Source organism: Plectropomus leopardus, chromosome 19 (assembly GCF_008729295.1).
Source record: "Plectropomus leopardus isolate mb chromosome 19, YSFRI_Pleo_2.0, whole genome shotgun sequence".
Classification (NCBI taxonomy): domain Eukaryota; kingdom Metazoa; phylum Chordata; class Actinopteri; order Perciformes; family Serranidae; genus Plectropomus; species Plectropomus leopardus.
This window is the reverse complement of record NC_056481.1, coordinates 4,800,354-4,818,169: the sequence shown is the minus strand read 5'-3', so window position 1 is coordinate 4,818,169 and position 17,816 is coordinate 4,800,354. Positions and strand designations below refer to the sequence as shown.

Here is a 17,816-nt window from a genome sequence, read left to right as displayed (position 1 = left end):
GCTGCAAGATTTTGTCTTTAAAATAAAAGCACTGCAATGTCTGCAACTGACATTTCTTTTTCAAAAGGCCAACAAAGGAGAACTGACTGGGTATGTCTTATTGTGAAACATGAACGCTTATTATTAACAACATTTAAGAAATCCAATTTAAGTCCCTTAAAAAACTGGGAATGTCACCAAGTTGAGACCAACAGTTTTTAAACAGTCAGATTATAGCCGTTATATCTAAAGTATGTGGACTTTTAAACACAACTGTGTGATTGTTGAACAACTCAAAACTTGGCCATTAATATGATGCTATAATAGCTTCCACTCCCTGCAGGGATTTGCTCCTATTCAACCACACGTATTGATGAGGTACAACACTGATGTTGGGCAATAACCTCACAGTCATTTTTTATATATTTTAAAAAAAAATTATTATTGTTATGTTTATAAATATTTTTATTATATCTATTATATATATTTTTTAGCTTAGCTTGTTATATTTTCAACTGCAATAGTGACTTAATTTTGCAATAATTCTCTGCAATAATTCAAGTGATGCAAGAGGCTACTCAGATACTCATGATAATATACTTTTCAGCATCCAAATTTACTGTTGGTTGCACAACTCTTGAATGCATTATATACATACATACATATATATATATATATATATACACACACACATATATATATATATATATATATATATATATATATATATATATATATATATATATATATATATATATATATATATATATATATATATATATATATATATATATATATATATATATATATACACATACATATACATATATATATATATATATAGCCATGTAACATAATACACACATTTTTAATTTTCTAAAACTTCACCAAATAGTTCCATACATTGTAATGTAGCAAAATGCACTTTAATTTTTTTTTTTAACATACTTAGGATAATATAGATATATTTATATTCTCAAATGTTTTACATACTTAATGTACACATTATATATGTATATATACACACACACAAAAATATATACATACACATATACAACACAAAAAAATTATGTTTTTTGTTATTTTATGATTATTAAGTATTTCTGATTTGACTGATAAGTAAGTGTGGGCTACTTTGTTACATTCAACCACGTGTCTACTGTTTTTATAAGTTTTATAATTTATAATCACGTTTTATATGGTGCTAGTTTATTGATTCTCGCGCTTTTATGAACATATTTAAGCTCTCTGTGCAGCGCTTGTCAAAAATATTGGTTTGCTGTCGTTTTACTTTGAAACTCGTGACAGGAACTCTCCGCTAAACCTCCCTCGCGCTTGACGTCATAAACTGTAGAAAAAACGCTCGCGCTTCATCATCATCATCATCACCAGACACCTTGTAGAAGAGAAGACAACCACGCGCACGACTCACGTGCGGAGGTAAAATGCAGCTGAATAACGAGACGAGGCTCGCGAGTTCGGCGCTGTTTGTTATCTAACATTAGTTTGGAGAGAGAAGGAGGCGGAAGAAGGAGAGGCGCCATGAAGAAACACCTGAGTCCGACCAAACAGCAGCAGCAGCCGCCGGCGGAGGTCCCCCCGGCTCCCGGCGGAGAGGTGACCGTCCAACAGCTCAACGAGCTGCTGTCCAACGGCAGCGGCTTCTACAGCCTGCCGACCCAGCACTTCAACGAGGTCTACCCCCGGATATACATCGGCAACGCGTGAGTCACTCAGCGTTATTGTTTGACACTGACAGGTGAGCTGTTTTTTTGTTGTTGTTGTTTTTTAACCGAGCAGACACGACCATGACAACAGTGTCGCATGTCCGGGGAGCAGGCGCGCAGGGCGGGCTTGTTATTTTGGTGTCTCCGCTGTCATCATGGAGGAAGCGACAGCCTGTTGTTGTCAACAAATTGTGTTGTTTGTCCTCGAAAATGCAGCCAGCGGCGACGCGTCGGCGGTCACACAGGTGGACTCTGTAATTCTGTGGTGTTATGTTAAAATAATAATTTTCATATTTACTGTTTTAATTCATAAACACACCCGGGATCGCACACTGAAGGACGGACACAGAGACCTTGTTTTTACTCAATGAAACCCTCCATCATTAGTATCACCGCCGTGTAATCACGTCCTCGTCGCTCCACACCCTGCTCTGGGCTGCAACAGCCATCACATATCAGTTAAAATAGATGTATATCTGTTTTAAAATACATTTTCATTCATAAGATGCTCTATAAAAACAACAGGCGGTCTCGTGGCTCCTGCAGAACAAAGAGGAGCACGTGAATGTTGTAGTCGTGAGTGAGAAGATGCACGTATCAGTGAGGTGAGCCTGATCTCCTGTCAGTTACACCTTTTTAAGCATTTTACACCTAAATACACACTAATAAATCCCAAACCTGCCTATAATAGTCTGAGTTTTTAGGAAAATAAATTATGAAATCCTGAGAACATGAATAACTTGTGTAGTTAGAGATAATAAACCTGTTGTGAGGCCACCTGGAGCTGACTTTTTAAATTTTTTTAAGTAAATAGTATAAAAATGCGATCGTCTTATACCAGAGAGGAAACAATTAGTCGATTAATTTTCGTTTATGACCAGAAAACTAATCTGCAAATATCTTGACATTGGACAAAAGGTTGGAGTGAAAATTAGGGCAATGAAAATTTTAAATACTTAATAGTGTTATAGTTTCTCATGTGTGGACATTAGCATTTTGGCGTTTTGCAGATGTTGGGTTTTGTTCTTCTTAACTCTGCAACTAAATGTTGTTATTCTAAGGTGATGTTGGATTTTGGTTACTTAACAAAACAACTTGAAACCAATAAAATATCAGCGCCATCTGTTGTCTGCTGGCGTTTTCAGCTGTGGAAAAAAAAAGCTTTGCTGGAGCCTTACTGTAAAATAATGTCATTTTCTGAATTTACCTGTTCTAGCGGTTCTGTTATTTGCCTTTATCCACTTAGTCATTGTATCCACGTTACTGATGACTATCAAAAATCTTGTTGTGTAAATATCTTATGAGAGCATTTCTAGTCAATTAAACAATGTAATTGCAATATTGATAGAAGTATTTAGTCAAAAATAACATGATATTTGATTTCCTAGATCCCAAAGTTTGTCTGACTGAGACTCCAAAATCCACTTACACTCAATTTACTGTAACGTCATCAAATTTTCGTATTTTTGTCTGTCTGAAAAATGACTGAAACAGTTAACGAATTATCAAACTTAATGCAGATTTCTCATCATCAATCATGATGAATCAACTAATCACTGCAGCTCTAAATCTAATAATAATGTATATCTGGTAGTTGGTTATAAACATAAACACGACATAAACATTTTTTGATAAAAATTTCTTATATTTAGAAGTTTATGGCTGCAACCAGCAATTGTTTTCATTATTGTTAATTTAATTTTGATACATCAGTAAATTATTTAGTTCACAAAATGTGAAAAAAAAAATTCCATAACAATTTCCCAAAGCCCAAAGAGATGTTCTCAAATTTCTTGTTTTATTTAACCAACAATCAAACCCAAAAACCCAAAGATATTAGTTTATTATCACATGAAACAAAAAGAAAAGAGAAAATTATAATTTCTTGGTGTCTGTCTTTGCTGTTATGTACTTTAGTTCCTGTGCTTTCACCTGTATCAGTGAGAGGTGCTGATGTATCATGTATATTAAACATGGCGCACGGCCGATCATAAATCCTCGGTTGTTGGTTGACTGGATGCTATCGGCTTTGTAATGAACATGCCGACCATTTAGAAATTTACAGCTCGCCGTTCCAGTAAAACCAGTTCCTGGTACTTCCCGCACAGATTGTGTATGAGATGTATTATGCACAAATATAAATACACAACAGTTCTTACTGTCAGTACACTTACAGTATTCGGAGGGGGATATTCCGGTCATGTCACGCGGAAATAAGATTGTTTTTATCGGTATGTAATATCAGTTTTTATGAAGAATAATGCAGTGGTTGTCATGACAAACCTGTTTGTCAGGTTTTTCACGCTGTATTCTTTTAGCCATCCTTAGCCTTGAACCTGGGCTAACTTAGTCCGTTTTCACACACACATTTTTAACCCGGGTTAAGCTTAGCCCGGGGCTATATGATCCACACTGCACCTCTATGAGCTCTGGTTCAAGTGTCAGTTTTAACTAGGGCTGCAACAACGAATCGATAACACTGATTATAATCGATTATTAAATGTGTCGCGGGACTGTTTACGGCACATGCAGATGGGGTCTCGACAAAAAACGACGTATGTTCAGGTTTAATTCATCGATTAATCGAAAAAATAATCAACCGATTAATCGATTATCAAAAAAAAAAAAAACGTTACTTGCAGCCCTGATTTTAATATGTAACTAATGTTAACTTTCTTAAATTCTGCTATCATTCAGCCCAGTTTCACTCTGGCAACTTTTAGCCCAGGATTAGGTCCTTTTAGAGGAGTTAACCCTGCAAACTCGGGGTTAACCCCCCTCCAGAGCAGGGCCAGCAAACCTCAGGCTCAAGTCAGGTTTAGCACACCTGGCATGTGTCGGGATTGAGTGGTTAAAAGCCTGAGTCTAAGAGCAGTGTAAGAAGTCTTACAGCAGAGTCTTACAACTGAAAACTTATAATATGATCTATAGCCTGACTGATACTGGATTTTTGAGGCCGATACTGATATTGATATTTTGGATTTTAAAAATTCAAAATATCACCTTCACACCTGGAAACCTGGAAGAGTCATGGAATTAGTAAATGGCATTGAAAATTTTGCAAAAATCTTAATAATAATAATGGTTTTAATAATAATAATTATAATTATAATAATAATTATAATAAATATCTTAATTTACATAGCACTTTTAAAGTTTAAGTACAAAATGCTTCCCAGACTTACAGAATAAAAATATCAGACACCCATGTAGCCCCTCCCCCGCCCCCCTTATGACATAGAGCACAAATATTAAACAACACTGTGTACATGAACAGATGGGGTGAAAGTACAAAAATACAATTTCATAAATAAGTAAAATGTAGATAAGCGAAATAAGCTTGTATAAGCAGATATTTTTGTATATGCAGCATATAAAGGATTTCTAATAATGTACCTGAACCCAAAGTTGAAATCTGATCACAGTACAAAATAATTTGGATTTAATTGTATCTAAATTCCAGATATTTTCTTAATCTCACTTTGGACTGACAGAAAAGAGTTCTTATTCCTGAAACGGACATATTAAAAAACGTTTTGGTGTTATTTGTACCATATTGGTATCAGTATCAAATATTTATGGTACTTGTTCTGTCTTAGCACATTTAAGTAAAAATAATTTTGCAATGAAGAAGTATTTTTTGGCAACATAACAGGAAAGAAGCCACAAAAAAACCAGAACAAATCTAATTACGTGATTTTTACAAGTTTCTAACAAAAACAACTAAAAAATCCTACAGTGCACAAATATCAGAAATCATTTTCAGGTTTCAAGTGTCAAACTTGTCAGAACACCCAGTGAAGAGAAAAAGCCCAGTTACAGGAAATGTGATATTTAAATACACTGTGCTGCGCTGTAACGTAATCTAAGCTTTCACAGAGCAGCTCTTGATCTCACTGTTATGGATTCATGGTGGAGGACGGGTTCAGGGACGCCCCTGAGAGACGTGGTGTCTCTGTGCAGTCCATCATTTGGCTCCGGCCGCTGCCAGCAGGGTGGTGGAGGAGTACAAGCATATTACTGTACCTCTGTACATCAGAATCACTCTGAATATGCCAATCTGCCCGGGCCAAGTCTGCAAACAAAGAGCTGGCAGTCGAGCGAAGCTCAGCTGAGGCCGATCAGACCAAACTGTGGGACTCGATGTGTCTCAGCTTTGTTTTTTGATGTCCGATGAATGAATCATGTTTTTGTGATCATTTAAAGTAATGTTTTTCTTTATTTAATGACCGGGTTCAGTCAGGCGGGGTTATTACTAAAACATTTTGGCGTAAAAGTATCAAACGAGTACAAAGGGCAGTGTGGTGTAATGTGATATCACAGATGGCTCGGGCAGAGCGAGCTGGTATTGATTGTTGATGAAAGCCTGCATCTCGTCCACCGCTGGGACCCACTGAGCCTTTCTGCTGATGTGTCCTGTGTATTATTCGTACACGGTTACGACTTAAATTGTGCAGCTGGCCCAGATCAAAACAAACGCACCGATTAACACAACATATACAGTACTTGATATACTATGTGTGCTGCAGCGATTCGCACACTTATTCGCTTACAGTTCATGAGACTATGAGCAAAGACAGAAAGCTTTGCCCTTGAAAATATTCATCAACGTCTCACATCCTCCAGAGGGAGTTGGGCCCATGAACTATTTTAGGCTACGATCTATACTTTAAAGCAACAACCAGGACAGGATTTAATATAGGATTGTTCCTCAGAGTGACAATTGAACGCCCCGGGCTGCCCACGTCAGTTACTCAATCTTAAAATTGTGGTACAGTTTCAAAAATAGTATGCAGGCCCTTACAAGTAATTCATTTTTTGTGTTTTTTATATGTGAAAATATAGTGGCAGCATGAAAAAAAGTCATTTAAGGGGTAAATGTGGTGAAAATGAATGAATATTTGATATTTGCAATTAGGACTAATGTAGGTTAAAAAAAAAACCTCAATGAAAGCAGAAAATAATTTATTTTATAATTAAAGCCTGATTTTGAAAAGGGCTTTTGTATGCAGAGCGGTATGAGTTCACAAGAAATATATAAAAATCAATGCTGCTGCAAATCAATGACATATCCTAGGCTGTGATCATCAAAAAAATCAACTTTGCATGCAGTATATTGAAAATAATTCATTTTTTGTGTTTTTTCATCTAAAAACATAGTGGCATTATTACAAAAAACCTTCATTAAAAGGGTTAAAATTCTGAAAATTAATGAATATTTGATATTTATGATTAGCACTGATGTTGGTTTGGGAAAAGCGATACAAGTGTGTGTAATACTAAAGCGGGCCCTAAGGGTTAATTATCCAGAAGAAAAGTGTATAAAACAGACATCTGGGACGGGGAAGAAAAACAAATCTGGGCTCATCTAATTGAATCTGTATGACTCCAACAATAGAGTTTTAAAAATGATGATCTATCAAAAATTCTGGCACTTTGATGAACAAGTCAGTGAAATCCCCTAAATGCATTATGAGCGTTTTTTTTCCAGAAGTCAAACTCCTTCCACTGTTCTCAGATCAGTCGTAGTCAGCACTATGAAACCACCGCGCAGCTCAGGGACACACTTAAGGTGTGGTTTGTTTGCTTTGAGGAACACTTTGGCTCTTTGTGAAGCCGGTCTTTAATAATGGATGTTGTGGGACTGCGGATCCCAGGGTGGAGGAGGCTGGGACAGGCCAGGTAAAAAAATTAGAGGGAGCCTGTGAACTCGCTTGAACCGGAGCGCGTGCCTCTGCAATGTGTTGTGTACAGTCTGCTTCCACATGCATCGATGCACATTACTTATGTTGCATTGTAAGCATTTACTCAATCATTTATGCACATACGTCTAAATATACGCGGACGTACTCTGAATAAAAATGCAATAATATGAATGTGAAGGACTCTGTGCCCTGCAGCTGACACACGAGCAGATGGGCCGTCTCATCCCTCCTCCAACGCCCATAAAGCAGAAATGGTGGCAGGGAGGATTTTTTATTAGTCCTTGCAGAGGGGGCTTTGCAGCCGCCACCTCCAGGGAGCTGTCCAGGGTCACCTAGCCTCGCCTCACCAGCGGCGTATTGACTGTAAGGAGATCTAGCAATAAAAGCTCTCAGCGCTGTCAGGGCGAGCCGTTTACAGCAAGATTTATCTTCCTGAGGTCTGAATAAAAATAAAGCAAATATAGAATAAAAGCTTTTTGCTTTTATAGTTTTTAAAAGTGTCTATTTGCACCTTGTGAGAGTTGTCCCGCTGCAGTCGGCTGTTTACGCTCATCCCTATGATGCGTTATTATGGATCCTGCTGTGTGCAGATATTGGTTTTTACTCGTCACGTTGACACGTCGAGGTCCGAGGTGGTTAGGATCAGGGCAAAGAGGTCAGGGTTAAGGCTTGTACCAACTAATCTGAGGTATTCTGTGACATTACAGGGAAACTTCACCCCACAATGAACATTCAGTCATTTTTTACTCACCCTCATGCTGATGGAAAGTCGGGTTAAGTTTTATAGTCCACAAAACACTGCTGGAGTTTCACGGGGGAAACGTGTTTTACTAATCTCCCAAAAAATTTAATCAAATAGTGACAAGGATTCAAACGTTAAAAAGATACATGATAAAACCACAAAATGTCTCCGTACTGCTCGTGTGAAGTAATCCAAGTGTCCTGAAGCCCAGACATGCCGGTTTGTTTTGAAAAACGTCTCAAGCGTCATGTTTTCTTCCAAGTTTGGAAGTTGCGTACATGTGGTATCTACACGCTAGCGTTTACATCCCCCACACAGATAGAGAGAGACTTGTGGAGTTAGCAGCAAGCAACAAGTCTTTTTGTTGGATTTAAAAGGACTGTGTATGGGGGGCTTCCAGGGAGCATGTAAACACTAGTGTGCAGATACCGAGAGCTCTCATTGGTCTTCCGTGAGCTACAGGATACAAAAAGTCTAAAAACATGACGCCAGTGACTTTTTTCAAAACAACTTGGCACGTCGGGGCTTCAGGACACTTGGATTACTTTGGACGAGCAGTATGGAGATATTTTGTGGTTTCATTATGTATTTTTTTAACGTTTGAATCCTGGTCGCCATTTGCTTCAGTTGTTGGGGAGATGAGCGTAACACCTTTTCCCCGTGAAACTCAGACAGTGTTTTTTGGACTGTAAAACTTCCATCGGCATGACGGTGAGTAGATAATGACTGAATTTTCATTTTGGGGCGAACTATCCCTTTAAAGTGGTAAGTTTATATGAAAAAAGTGAAATGTTATGTCAGAATTTAGGTCATGCATGACACATTTACTGGCTTCCTGGACTGTTTTGTCCAACTACAGCCTGAACTTCCACATTTTGATATTGCCCACCACCTCGGACACAAAAAAAGGCCTGTATAACAGATTAAAAAATAAATGGATGTGTGGAAACTAAACTAAATATTATACAATTAAAACAAAAAAATGTAACAATAGTATACTTACAAAACTAACTAAAGGAAAATATATATAGGAAATGTCTTTAATTTTATTCTGACAGTTTTGTCAAATGTGTCAACACAGCAAGTATGAAGATGCATTGGTGCAATTTAAACAATAAAAATGAAACAAGCACTCTGGAAACTAATCTGAGCTGAGAACCAAATTTTGAATAAAAATAAAAACTGATGAAAAATACCAACTAAAATAACTCACAATAAGTCATTATCTGCGTCTCCATCAGCTGCAGAGTAACATTATGAGGCAGTTTTTTGGTGTTTGAACATAAATTCTGTGCAGCTAATTAATGACACTAAATGTGTCATAAAACTTTAATGCAACAAATACAAAAGAGGCATTTTATTTAGAATCAATGGGCAGTGCCTTCGGCCAGGTTGGACCGCAACAGTGGACACAGGCATCGAGCCAGGCAGACCGAGGCAGCCAAAAACCCCAGACTGCTTTGTTACGCTTTGTTTGCAACAACTACAATACTGCATATTAGGTCAACGCAGAGCAAAGCGAGTACGGCAGAGCAGGAGGACAGATTTATTGTTTCCTGGAAGCCAAATGCATGAAGATGGAGATGATTAACCATTTCTTTGTGTATTTAGTCCTGCCTTTTTTAAACTTTATTTATAGTTTCTTTATAAATATGTAAAAATCTTGTTTCGCTTGCCATTATATTTTTTCTCCTTTACAATCTCTCTTTTCACTTTTTATTTTTTCTGACTGTGTTCACAGTTTTTTGCCATTATTCTGAAAAAGACAATATTCCTACTGAGATGTTGACATGACTAATAAAATCAATATTAATTAATATTAATTTCCCCACTGCACGACTAATAAAGGATTATCTTATCTTATACGCAGCTGATTAATGTGCTCTAACATGTTTATAACGTCAAAATAAAATTTTGCTTCTTTGCATCAAACTTTCAGAATTATCAATAAATTAGTTGTACTTCATTTTTTTATTTACTTGTTCATCTATCATTTATTCTGCTTCTTTTCTTTGTTTTATCCCCCTCTGATGTGATGTCGTCTTCTTGTATTATTTCTTATATTATTTTATTGCTTTTATTCTTAGATTTTTTAAAAACTTTATTCATTTAATGCTTTAACTGCCTTTCGAGATCTGCCTTTTTATTCACCTTTATCCGTTTTGTTGGCCTTCTGTGTTCGTATTTTGTTTTTGCCTTTTTGTTTGACTTTTCTTGACCTTTCTTTGTTTGGCACGTTTGTTGATTTTTATGTTATTATTTTGCTGCTGCCGTTGCTTTGTCTGTTTGTCACTTTGTAAACATCTGTTTTTCAAGGTTAAATAAAGCTATTATTATTCATAATTTGGAATAACATGCATAAAAAGACACATTTGAGTGCAACATGCAGACGTGTTTCTCCAGCTCTCAGCAGCAGATACGCAGTTTTTGGCTGTGTATCGAGCTGTGATGGTGCCAGCACAGAGCTCACTGAGGTGCATGCAGAGCGGTCGTGAAAGATGCAACCTACATTGTCAAAATATCACTTTAAAATAAATTGTGCTGACACGCTGCTTTGCCGAATCTGTCAGGTGTTATTATTAGTGCTGTTATTTGTTTTGGATGTCTTGTTCTGCTGCTGAACACTCATCATTTTAAGTTGTGAGAGAACTAAAAAAGTTTATTTTATCATCAACAGAGGTTTTCTGTAAGTTTTTATTAGTGTGCGGACTTTGTTTCAACATCAGCAACTTGCGAAAGTGATTAAATTAATGTTTTTTTTTTCACTCTAATGCTGAACACACAGGTTCGTAGCCCAGAATACAATGCGTCTGCAGAAACTGGGAGTGACGCACGTCTTAAACGTGGCAGAGGGCACCTCCTTCATGCACGTCAACACCAGTGTGGATTTCTACGCCGGCACGGGCATCACGTACCACGGCATCCAGGCCAACGACACGGAGCAGTTCAACCTCAGTGCCTTCTTTGAGGAGGGGGCTGATTTTATCGACAAAGCCCTCGCACACAATAACGGCAAAGGTGAGTTTATTTTGAGCTTTTACGTGTATAAGCTGTGATCAGCTTCCTGCTGGCATGTTTTGCAGAGCATGATCACATCAGCTGACAGGAAGTAAACGTGGACCAGTTCCTGTGAAACAGTCCATTTAGGTTTTAAGGAGCATTCTTTACGTGCTGTACAGCACTTTTGGAAAACGCTCTAAATTGGGGTTTTTACTGCAGTTTGCACCACACAGCCTCTTGCCTGTTTTCGGTCAGCTCTGCGTTGTCATGGATACGTTGTACATAAACCAACAAGTGAACCACGTGTGAGAAAACACTTGAAATGTATGAATGACTTGGATGTCAGCAGGTTTTTGGATATGTGCAAATTGAGCAACCTTTTCAAGAGGGAAGCTGTGTTTGGTAACTAAGTCCGCTACTGGAGAAAATCATGTTTTAATGCAAAATGACCAGAGTCATACGTTAATCGGAGTATGCATGGCTGCAAATAAACAAGAACATTAGTGCAATACCCAACTCTTTTGCAGAATATGGACAAAAAAAAACAATTTTGTGAATGTAAATTTAGTCATTGTTTCCTAAACACGATTGAACTAGACGATATATTCTTTGTCATCGACTGTAAAAAAGTTTAGTTTTTAAAAATAAATGAAAAAAAGCAGCATTATTTTGTGCATCTTCACAAAGCATCACTCTTGCAGTATGACCGGTAAACTCCAGTTTGGAAGAAAGATGGGATATTGGCAGAAAATGTTACACCACTTGTTATCAGTATGTGCAAATGCACCTAAAGCCCAAAGAGAACAGAGAGTTTACGTCTTAACAAAACCCCTCAAAGGTGGATCAGATCAAAGAGGAACACGGTGTCGTTCTCACTTCAGCAGCTCCGGCTTCAAAGTAATTTGTCTCCACAGGTTGAGGCGTGAAAAGGGGCTCCTCGTGTTGCCCGTCGAACAAAGGATTCAAGATTTAAGGCGTCTTTTAACGATTCACTCTCAGTTCATCGCTGTGGATCTTCAAGTGAACGCAGGCGATAATTGTGACGGCCCTGAGCGTCTCGGGCTAAATCTGACACACTCCTGAGCCTTGCTCCATATTCCGTTATCAGATCACGTGGAAATGTTCCTGTAGCACCTCACCATGTCCTATAATTGATTGGTTTAACAGGTGATGTGACACGTTTGGACTCGAATAAAACAATGTATGAGAAATGTTAAAAATGCAAAAATCAAAGGGGAGTTAAGTCTTCAATTAGTCATGATATACCAACAAGGTCAGATGTGCTGTATTTTAACATTTCACGTGTGTTGTGCAGCATTTTTGAAAGCAGAGTGAACTAAAGGAACAATCAATCCCAGGAGTCTCACAACAACAAAAAAATCCCTGCTCTCCCAAAGCTGCAGCTAAATGTAGTCGATTTGTCACCACACGTGAGGGATGTGTTAAATTAGTTTGCTGAACTCTGTATTTCCCGGCACGGATTTATCGTCCACCTCGGCACAGAAAAGCATCTTAATTGTCGGCAGTTTGGCGAAGCTGCAGCGACAGTGTGGTAAATCAGGAGCGACTGTAGGAGAGCGGAGGCAGGATACCAGCAGACAGTGTTTCACCTCCTCCCTGCTGCAGTCTGACATTGTGCTCTGTGCAACATTATCTGTGACATTTTCTGACCTCTTTGCTGCAGCTCTGAAAAGGTCACAGGTCTTTTTTTTTTTTTTTAATGAGGAATCGCATGGATGCGTTGTTGCTACGTGTCCGCCATAAAGAAGACACGAGGTTACTGTGTGTTACAGGAGGCGGTCATGTTTAGGAGCTCACGCCGCACAGTCTCAAAAAATATTCCAGTGAATTATTCTGTGATTAATTTATCTAAATAAATCGAGTACATCAGTTTTTGCTGTGAAAGTAATTTTTAAAATTTCATTTCAGCTGAGTTTTGGCAGATTTTATTGTAAATGTATATCAGTTCAAAATGACGGTTATTGGTTTCATTAACTTCTAATAAATGGCAGCAGTGCTGAAAAACAGTATAGGAGCTTATTCAGATATATGCAGTGAACTTGAGACAAGCGATTACCCTTCTTTTGTCATTTTTTTTCCATTTATTCCCATTATTTTTGCACCTTGTTTTCTTATTATACTTGGCACCTTGTTTTTTATTATTTAATATTTTTATATTTGTAATTATTTTTTGCTATTATATTGTTCATTTGCTCCTTGCGCTGCAAATTTCCCCACTGTGGGACTAATAAAGGATTATCTTATCTTATCTTATCTTATCTTATCTTATCTTATCTTATCTTATCTTGTCTTATCTTATCTTATCTTATCTTATCTTATCTTATCTTATCTTATCTCTTATCTGTTGACGCTCACTTCTGTTGAAGCTTTTGAATTTGCGTTTTTTGTTAATGCATTTTTGTTTTCCAAATTTGCAAAGAATTTTAGGATTAACTAAGATTTAGGACAATAGGGTATGCAAAATATCAAGAGTGAAGAGTGCCCTCTGCTGGACAACAACGAGAACTATTTCCAGCTGTCTATCAGCCTGTGAGCAGGTCATCAAAGTTTCAGTACTTGATTTTTCTCCAAAAAATTCACATTAGGAATTAGAAGTGACAGCTCCGCTAGCGAGTGAGTGATGGAGTGAGAAAATGAGTGAAGCGGTGAGCCAGAGATCCTGCGTGTCTTAACAAGAGGATACAGTGGAATCGGCATTGATCGGCGGCAGGCCGGTGATTAGGTGCTGAAGAGGTCATTTCATTGGCAGAGGAGGAAGATTACACTACAGAGCGGAGAGAAGAGAGAGATGTTGGGGGTAACGCTGAGAGAGGGACACAGAGAGGTGTCGGGTTTCAAATAAAGTGCAGAATCTGCAGATCTGACCCGAACATCAGCTGCTCTGTGCTGCTCGCCAAGTCCGAGTCCTCATGGGGCCTCAGGCTTGTCAGTAATGAAATGTGAGTTGGATAGAAACAAATCTCAGACAGCAACACAAACAAGACAGGACTCACACAAATAAACACACGGACATGAAAACACAAACACGGAGATCATGTGTTCAGTGAACACACACCGAGTCTTTGCGCAGGATGTGTGTGCGGTGAAGATGATTGACTTTGCCGAGTCTGCAGCAGAGGTCAGGTCTTGTATTTGCATCTCCTGGCACAGAAGATGCTTCGCTCTGCAACTTTGATCGCAGCGTATGTTCCCAAACCGCTCTGACTCGTCTTTGTTTATTTGTTTCTTTTCTTTTTCCTCGATTTTTCTTCCTCCTCTGAGTGTCAGAGTTAAAAAAGCCACCATGAAGCAGAAATTCTGTCTGCTGTAATTTTTTTAACATTATTTTGTTATTTAACGCTCTGTGTGGTTCTTTAACCCTTTAGGTTCCTTATTCCTAATTTTTATAATTTTGGCAGTGTTCATGCATATGGCACACTTTTGGCAAGACTGTGTATTTTTGTTTAATCTTGTAATCTCATTCAAAACTGCAGTTTTTGATCCCACAGAAGCATAAAAACATGCATTGTATTATTTCTGGGTGTCGTTCTGGGCTTTTGACTTGTAATTTGTCATTTTTACTATTTTCCACCTGATTTTGTCATTTTTTTTACCATATTTGGCATATGGAGAAAACACATGCTATTTCCATTAGTTTCACTGGCACAATCAGTGTTGCTGCAAATTACTGTATCCCATATCCCAGACTGTGATATAGTAAAAAATGAAAAAAATCTACTTTCCGTGTAGTATATTGGAAATAATTCATGTTTTGTTTTGTTTCAAACAAAGTGGCATCATGACAGAAACCTGGCATTTAAACGGTTAAAATACTGAAAATCCATAAACATTTGATATTTATGATTAGGATCGACGTTTGGTTGGAATAAAATAACTAGAAAAGTAGAAAATAATAATGTGTAATATTTTTTTAAAGCTTGATTTTGAAAGAAAATCAAAAACTAAATTAAAATGACAGTAAAAAACAAACAAACAAGGCAAACTAGACTTGGAAAAAAGGACTTTAAAAATATTATAACTCTGTAACAAAATTCTACACATGTAATATTATAATTACAGTTTTTCCCTTAGCTTTTTTTCTTTTTTCTAGCTTTTTAAAAAAAATAACTCTAAATCTACTAATGTCTTGCAAGTTGCTTTGTGCCTTTTTCCCATGTTTTTGAAATAAAATAGCTCCAGTTTGCTGGTTCACACGGTTACATGAGAGTATATATTACATGAGTTGTTTTTAAGGAATTACGTGTTCAGGAGGAGCCAGCTGATTTAGGTTTGTTGCTGTTTGTTTGTTTTGGTGTTTATGTGTCGACACTAAGATACAGATGCTGCAGAATTCTGCGAGCTGCATCCTTTAAAGTGACTTATGATGAGACTCAGCATTTTCTCCGTGGTGTTTTTAGTGATTCTGCAGCACTCATCTCATTGTTCTGCTCTCTGTTTGCGTCCTCCAGGGAAGGTGTACGTACACTGCAGAGAAGGCTACAGCCGCTCCCCCACCATGGTCATCGCTTACCTCATGCTGCGCCACAAAATGGATGCCCGGATGGCGGTGGCCACCGTGAGGCATAAGAGAGAAATCGGTCCTAACGACGGCTTCCTCCGCCAACTGTGCCAACTCAACGAGAAGCTGGCGAAGGAGGGCAAGCTGAACGGGGAGGTGGGCAAACTAAAGACCAAATGAAAGCAGGACACACCCTCTGCCCTGTCTCCCTCCCTCCCATCACGCCTTTCACAGGCTTCAGCTGCTCTCGGACCCCCACCCTGACCAAACCAGCACCCATCTGACACACCAAGGGGTATTCTGAAACACACACGTACATGCATTTGTCTGTGTAGATAATTATTCCACATGCACACACACATTTTCTTTCTAATCTTCAGTTCACGGCGACAAAGAGTGTGATCTCAAAATACTTTTCCCCTTTTTTAAAAACTCGCTGCAGGTCCCCCAAAGCAGCACCTGAAAGCATTCCCACGAGTTAAGAAGGTGAAAACTTTGCCCTGATTTTTAAGATTTTTTCCTTAAATAGAAGATTATAGCACAATCATTCCATAGTTTTCCACTGCCGGGAATATCAGCGATGTCTCCGCAAGCAGGAGTACTCTATAAAATTCCAAACGAACTTTTAGATATTAACCACGCAGACGAAAATAAGTCCAATATGTGAATGGATGGAGGAAAATCCCAAACATTCCATGAAAAAAGTTTTGTTTGCCCTCTTGATCCTTAAATTCTCTCCCACCTTTAGGGGCAGATGTTAAATGCACAAATGACTCACACTCTGATGCAAGCTGTAGCTCTGTGTGGCATTTTCAATCCCCGACTCCGCGGCCTCTAGTTTGATGGCGGTATATGTCGTGTCTCTGGGAGCAGCAAAGGTCAAGCCAATTAAAAATAACGAGCTGCTGCAGCGCGGGGTTGCTCATGTAGCGGGACATATTTAGCTGCTGATGTGACGAATGTTCGTTGGAGCTAAATGTGACGTTTTAGTTTGTCATCGAGCTGCACACGAGACAAATCTCGTTTAGTAAGCGTGCGCAGTATCTGAGCGAAACACTGGACTGAATACCCCCTTTAAAAAAAAGCCTCAAATGAGCTATTTTACAGTATTTTATTTTCTAAAGTGGTTTATTTACAAATTCAGTTTCAACCTGCATTAGAAACAATAAGAGACATTAAATTTGAAGATGCAAAGGAAATTTTTACGCTTGATAAAGACAGTTAGTCGAAACACAATCTGCTGGTTCAGTTTGTGTGTTAGAGGCAAGAGTTATAATGGTGATAAACACTTTTTAATAAGAACTGTAACAATATATATATATATATTTATGTTGGCAGACTTGAAACCTGGCGAGAGACGTGGGGGTTTTGGGACGACCCGCACGTCACTATCAGCCTGGTTTCAAGTCTGCCAACATACACTCAGCAATTTACGCGTATCGCTACAGGTGCCACCAAAGAGAAATAAACACAGAACTCCAAGGTTGTAGCCTAAAATTGAGCCTTTGTAGTTTTGACTGTTATCTGAATAACTATGTGAGAAAAAGTGAGAAAAACTGCAGATCAGTTTGGCAAATGTGGGAAAAAAAATCTTTCTTTTTTTTTTTTACAAGATTTTTATTGATTTAAAAAATAATAATAATAATAATAATAATAATAATAATAATAATAATAATAAGGACTGATAGCAGCTAATAATATTAATAAAAAATCATAAAATTTGACAAAAAATTTAAATGGGGGAAAGACAGGGTAAAAGAAAAAAATATGCATAGTGGAAAAAAGGATGATTTTTTAAAATAGATTTTTTAAACAAGCAGACAAAAAATAAATTAATAATAATAGTAATAAAAATAATGTAATTTGACAAAAAATAAAAGGGGAAAGAAAAGAAAAAATATGCATAGTGTAAAAAAAGGATGATTTTTTAAATAGATTTTTTAAACAAGCAGACAAAAACTAAATAAATAATTAATAATAATAATAAAATTTGCCAATAATATAAATGGGGCAAAGGTCTGATGTGGAAATAGTTAGATGTTCCTCAGAGGAAAGAGACTTGTTGTCAGTTGTTGTGATAATAATTAAGTCAAGTCAATTTTATTTCTAGAGCCCATTATCACAAAAAGACGGTTTGCGAAAAA

General features: G+C 37.6%; 1 protein-coding gene across 1 annotated transcript; it reads left to right on the top strand.

Moving 5' to 3' along the window:
• Window positions 1-1,511: 1,511 nt before the first annotated feature.
• dusp3a (dual specificity phosphatase 3a) lies at window positions 1,512-17,002 on the top strand. Its single transcript, XM_042507818.1, has 3 exons — window positions 1,512-1,703; window positions 10,939-11,171; window positions 15,623-17,002. The coding sequence occupies exons 1-3, from the start codon at window positions 1,522-1,524 to the stop codon at window positions 15,850-15,852; spliced, it is 645 nt and encodes a 214-aa protein (XP_042363752.1). The 5' UTR covers window positions 1,512-1,521; the 3' UTR covers window positions 15,853-17,002.
• Window positions 17,003-17,816: the final 814 nt, after the last annotated feature.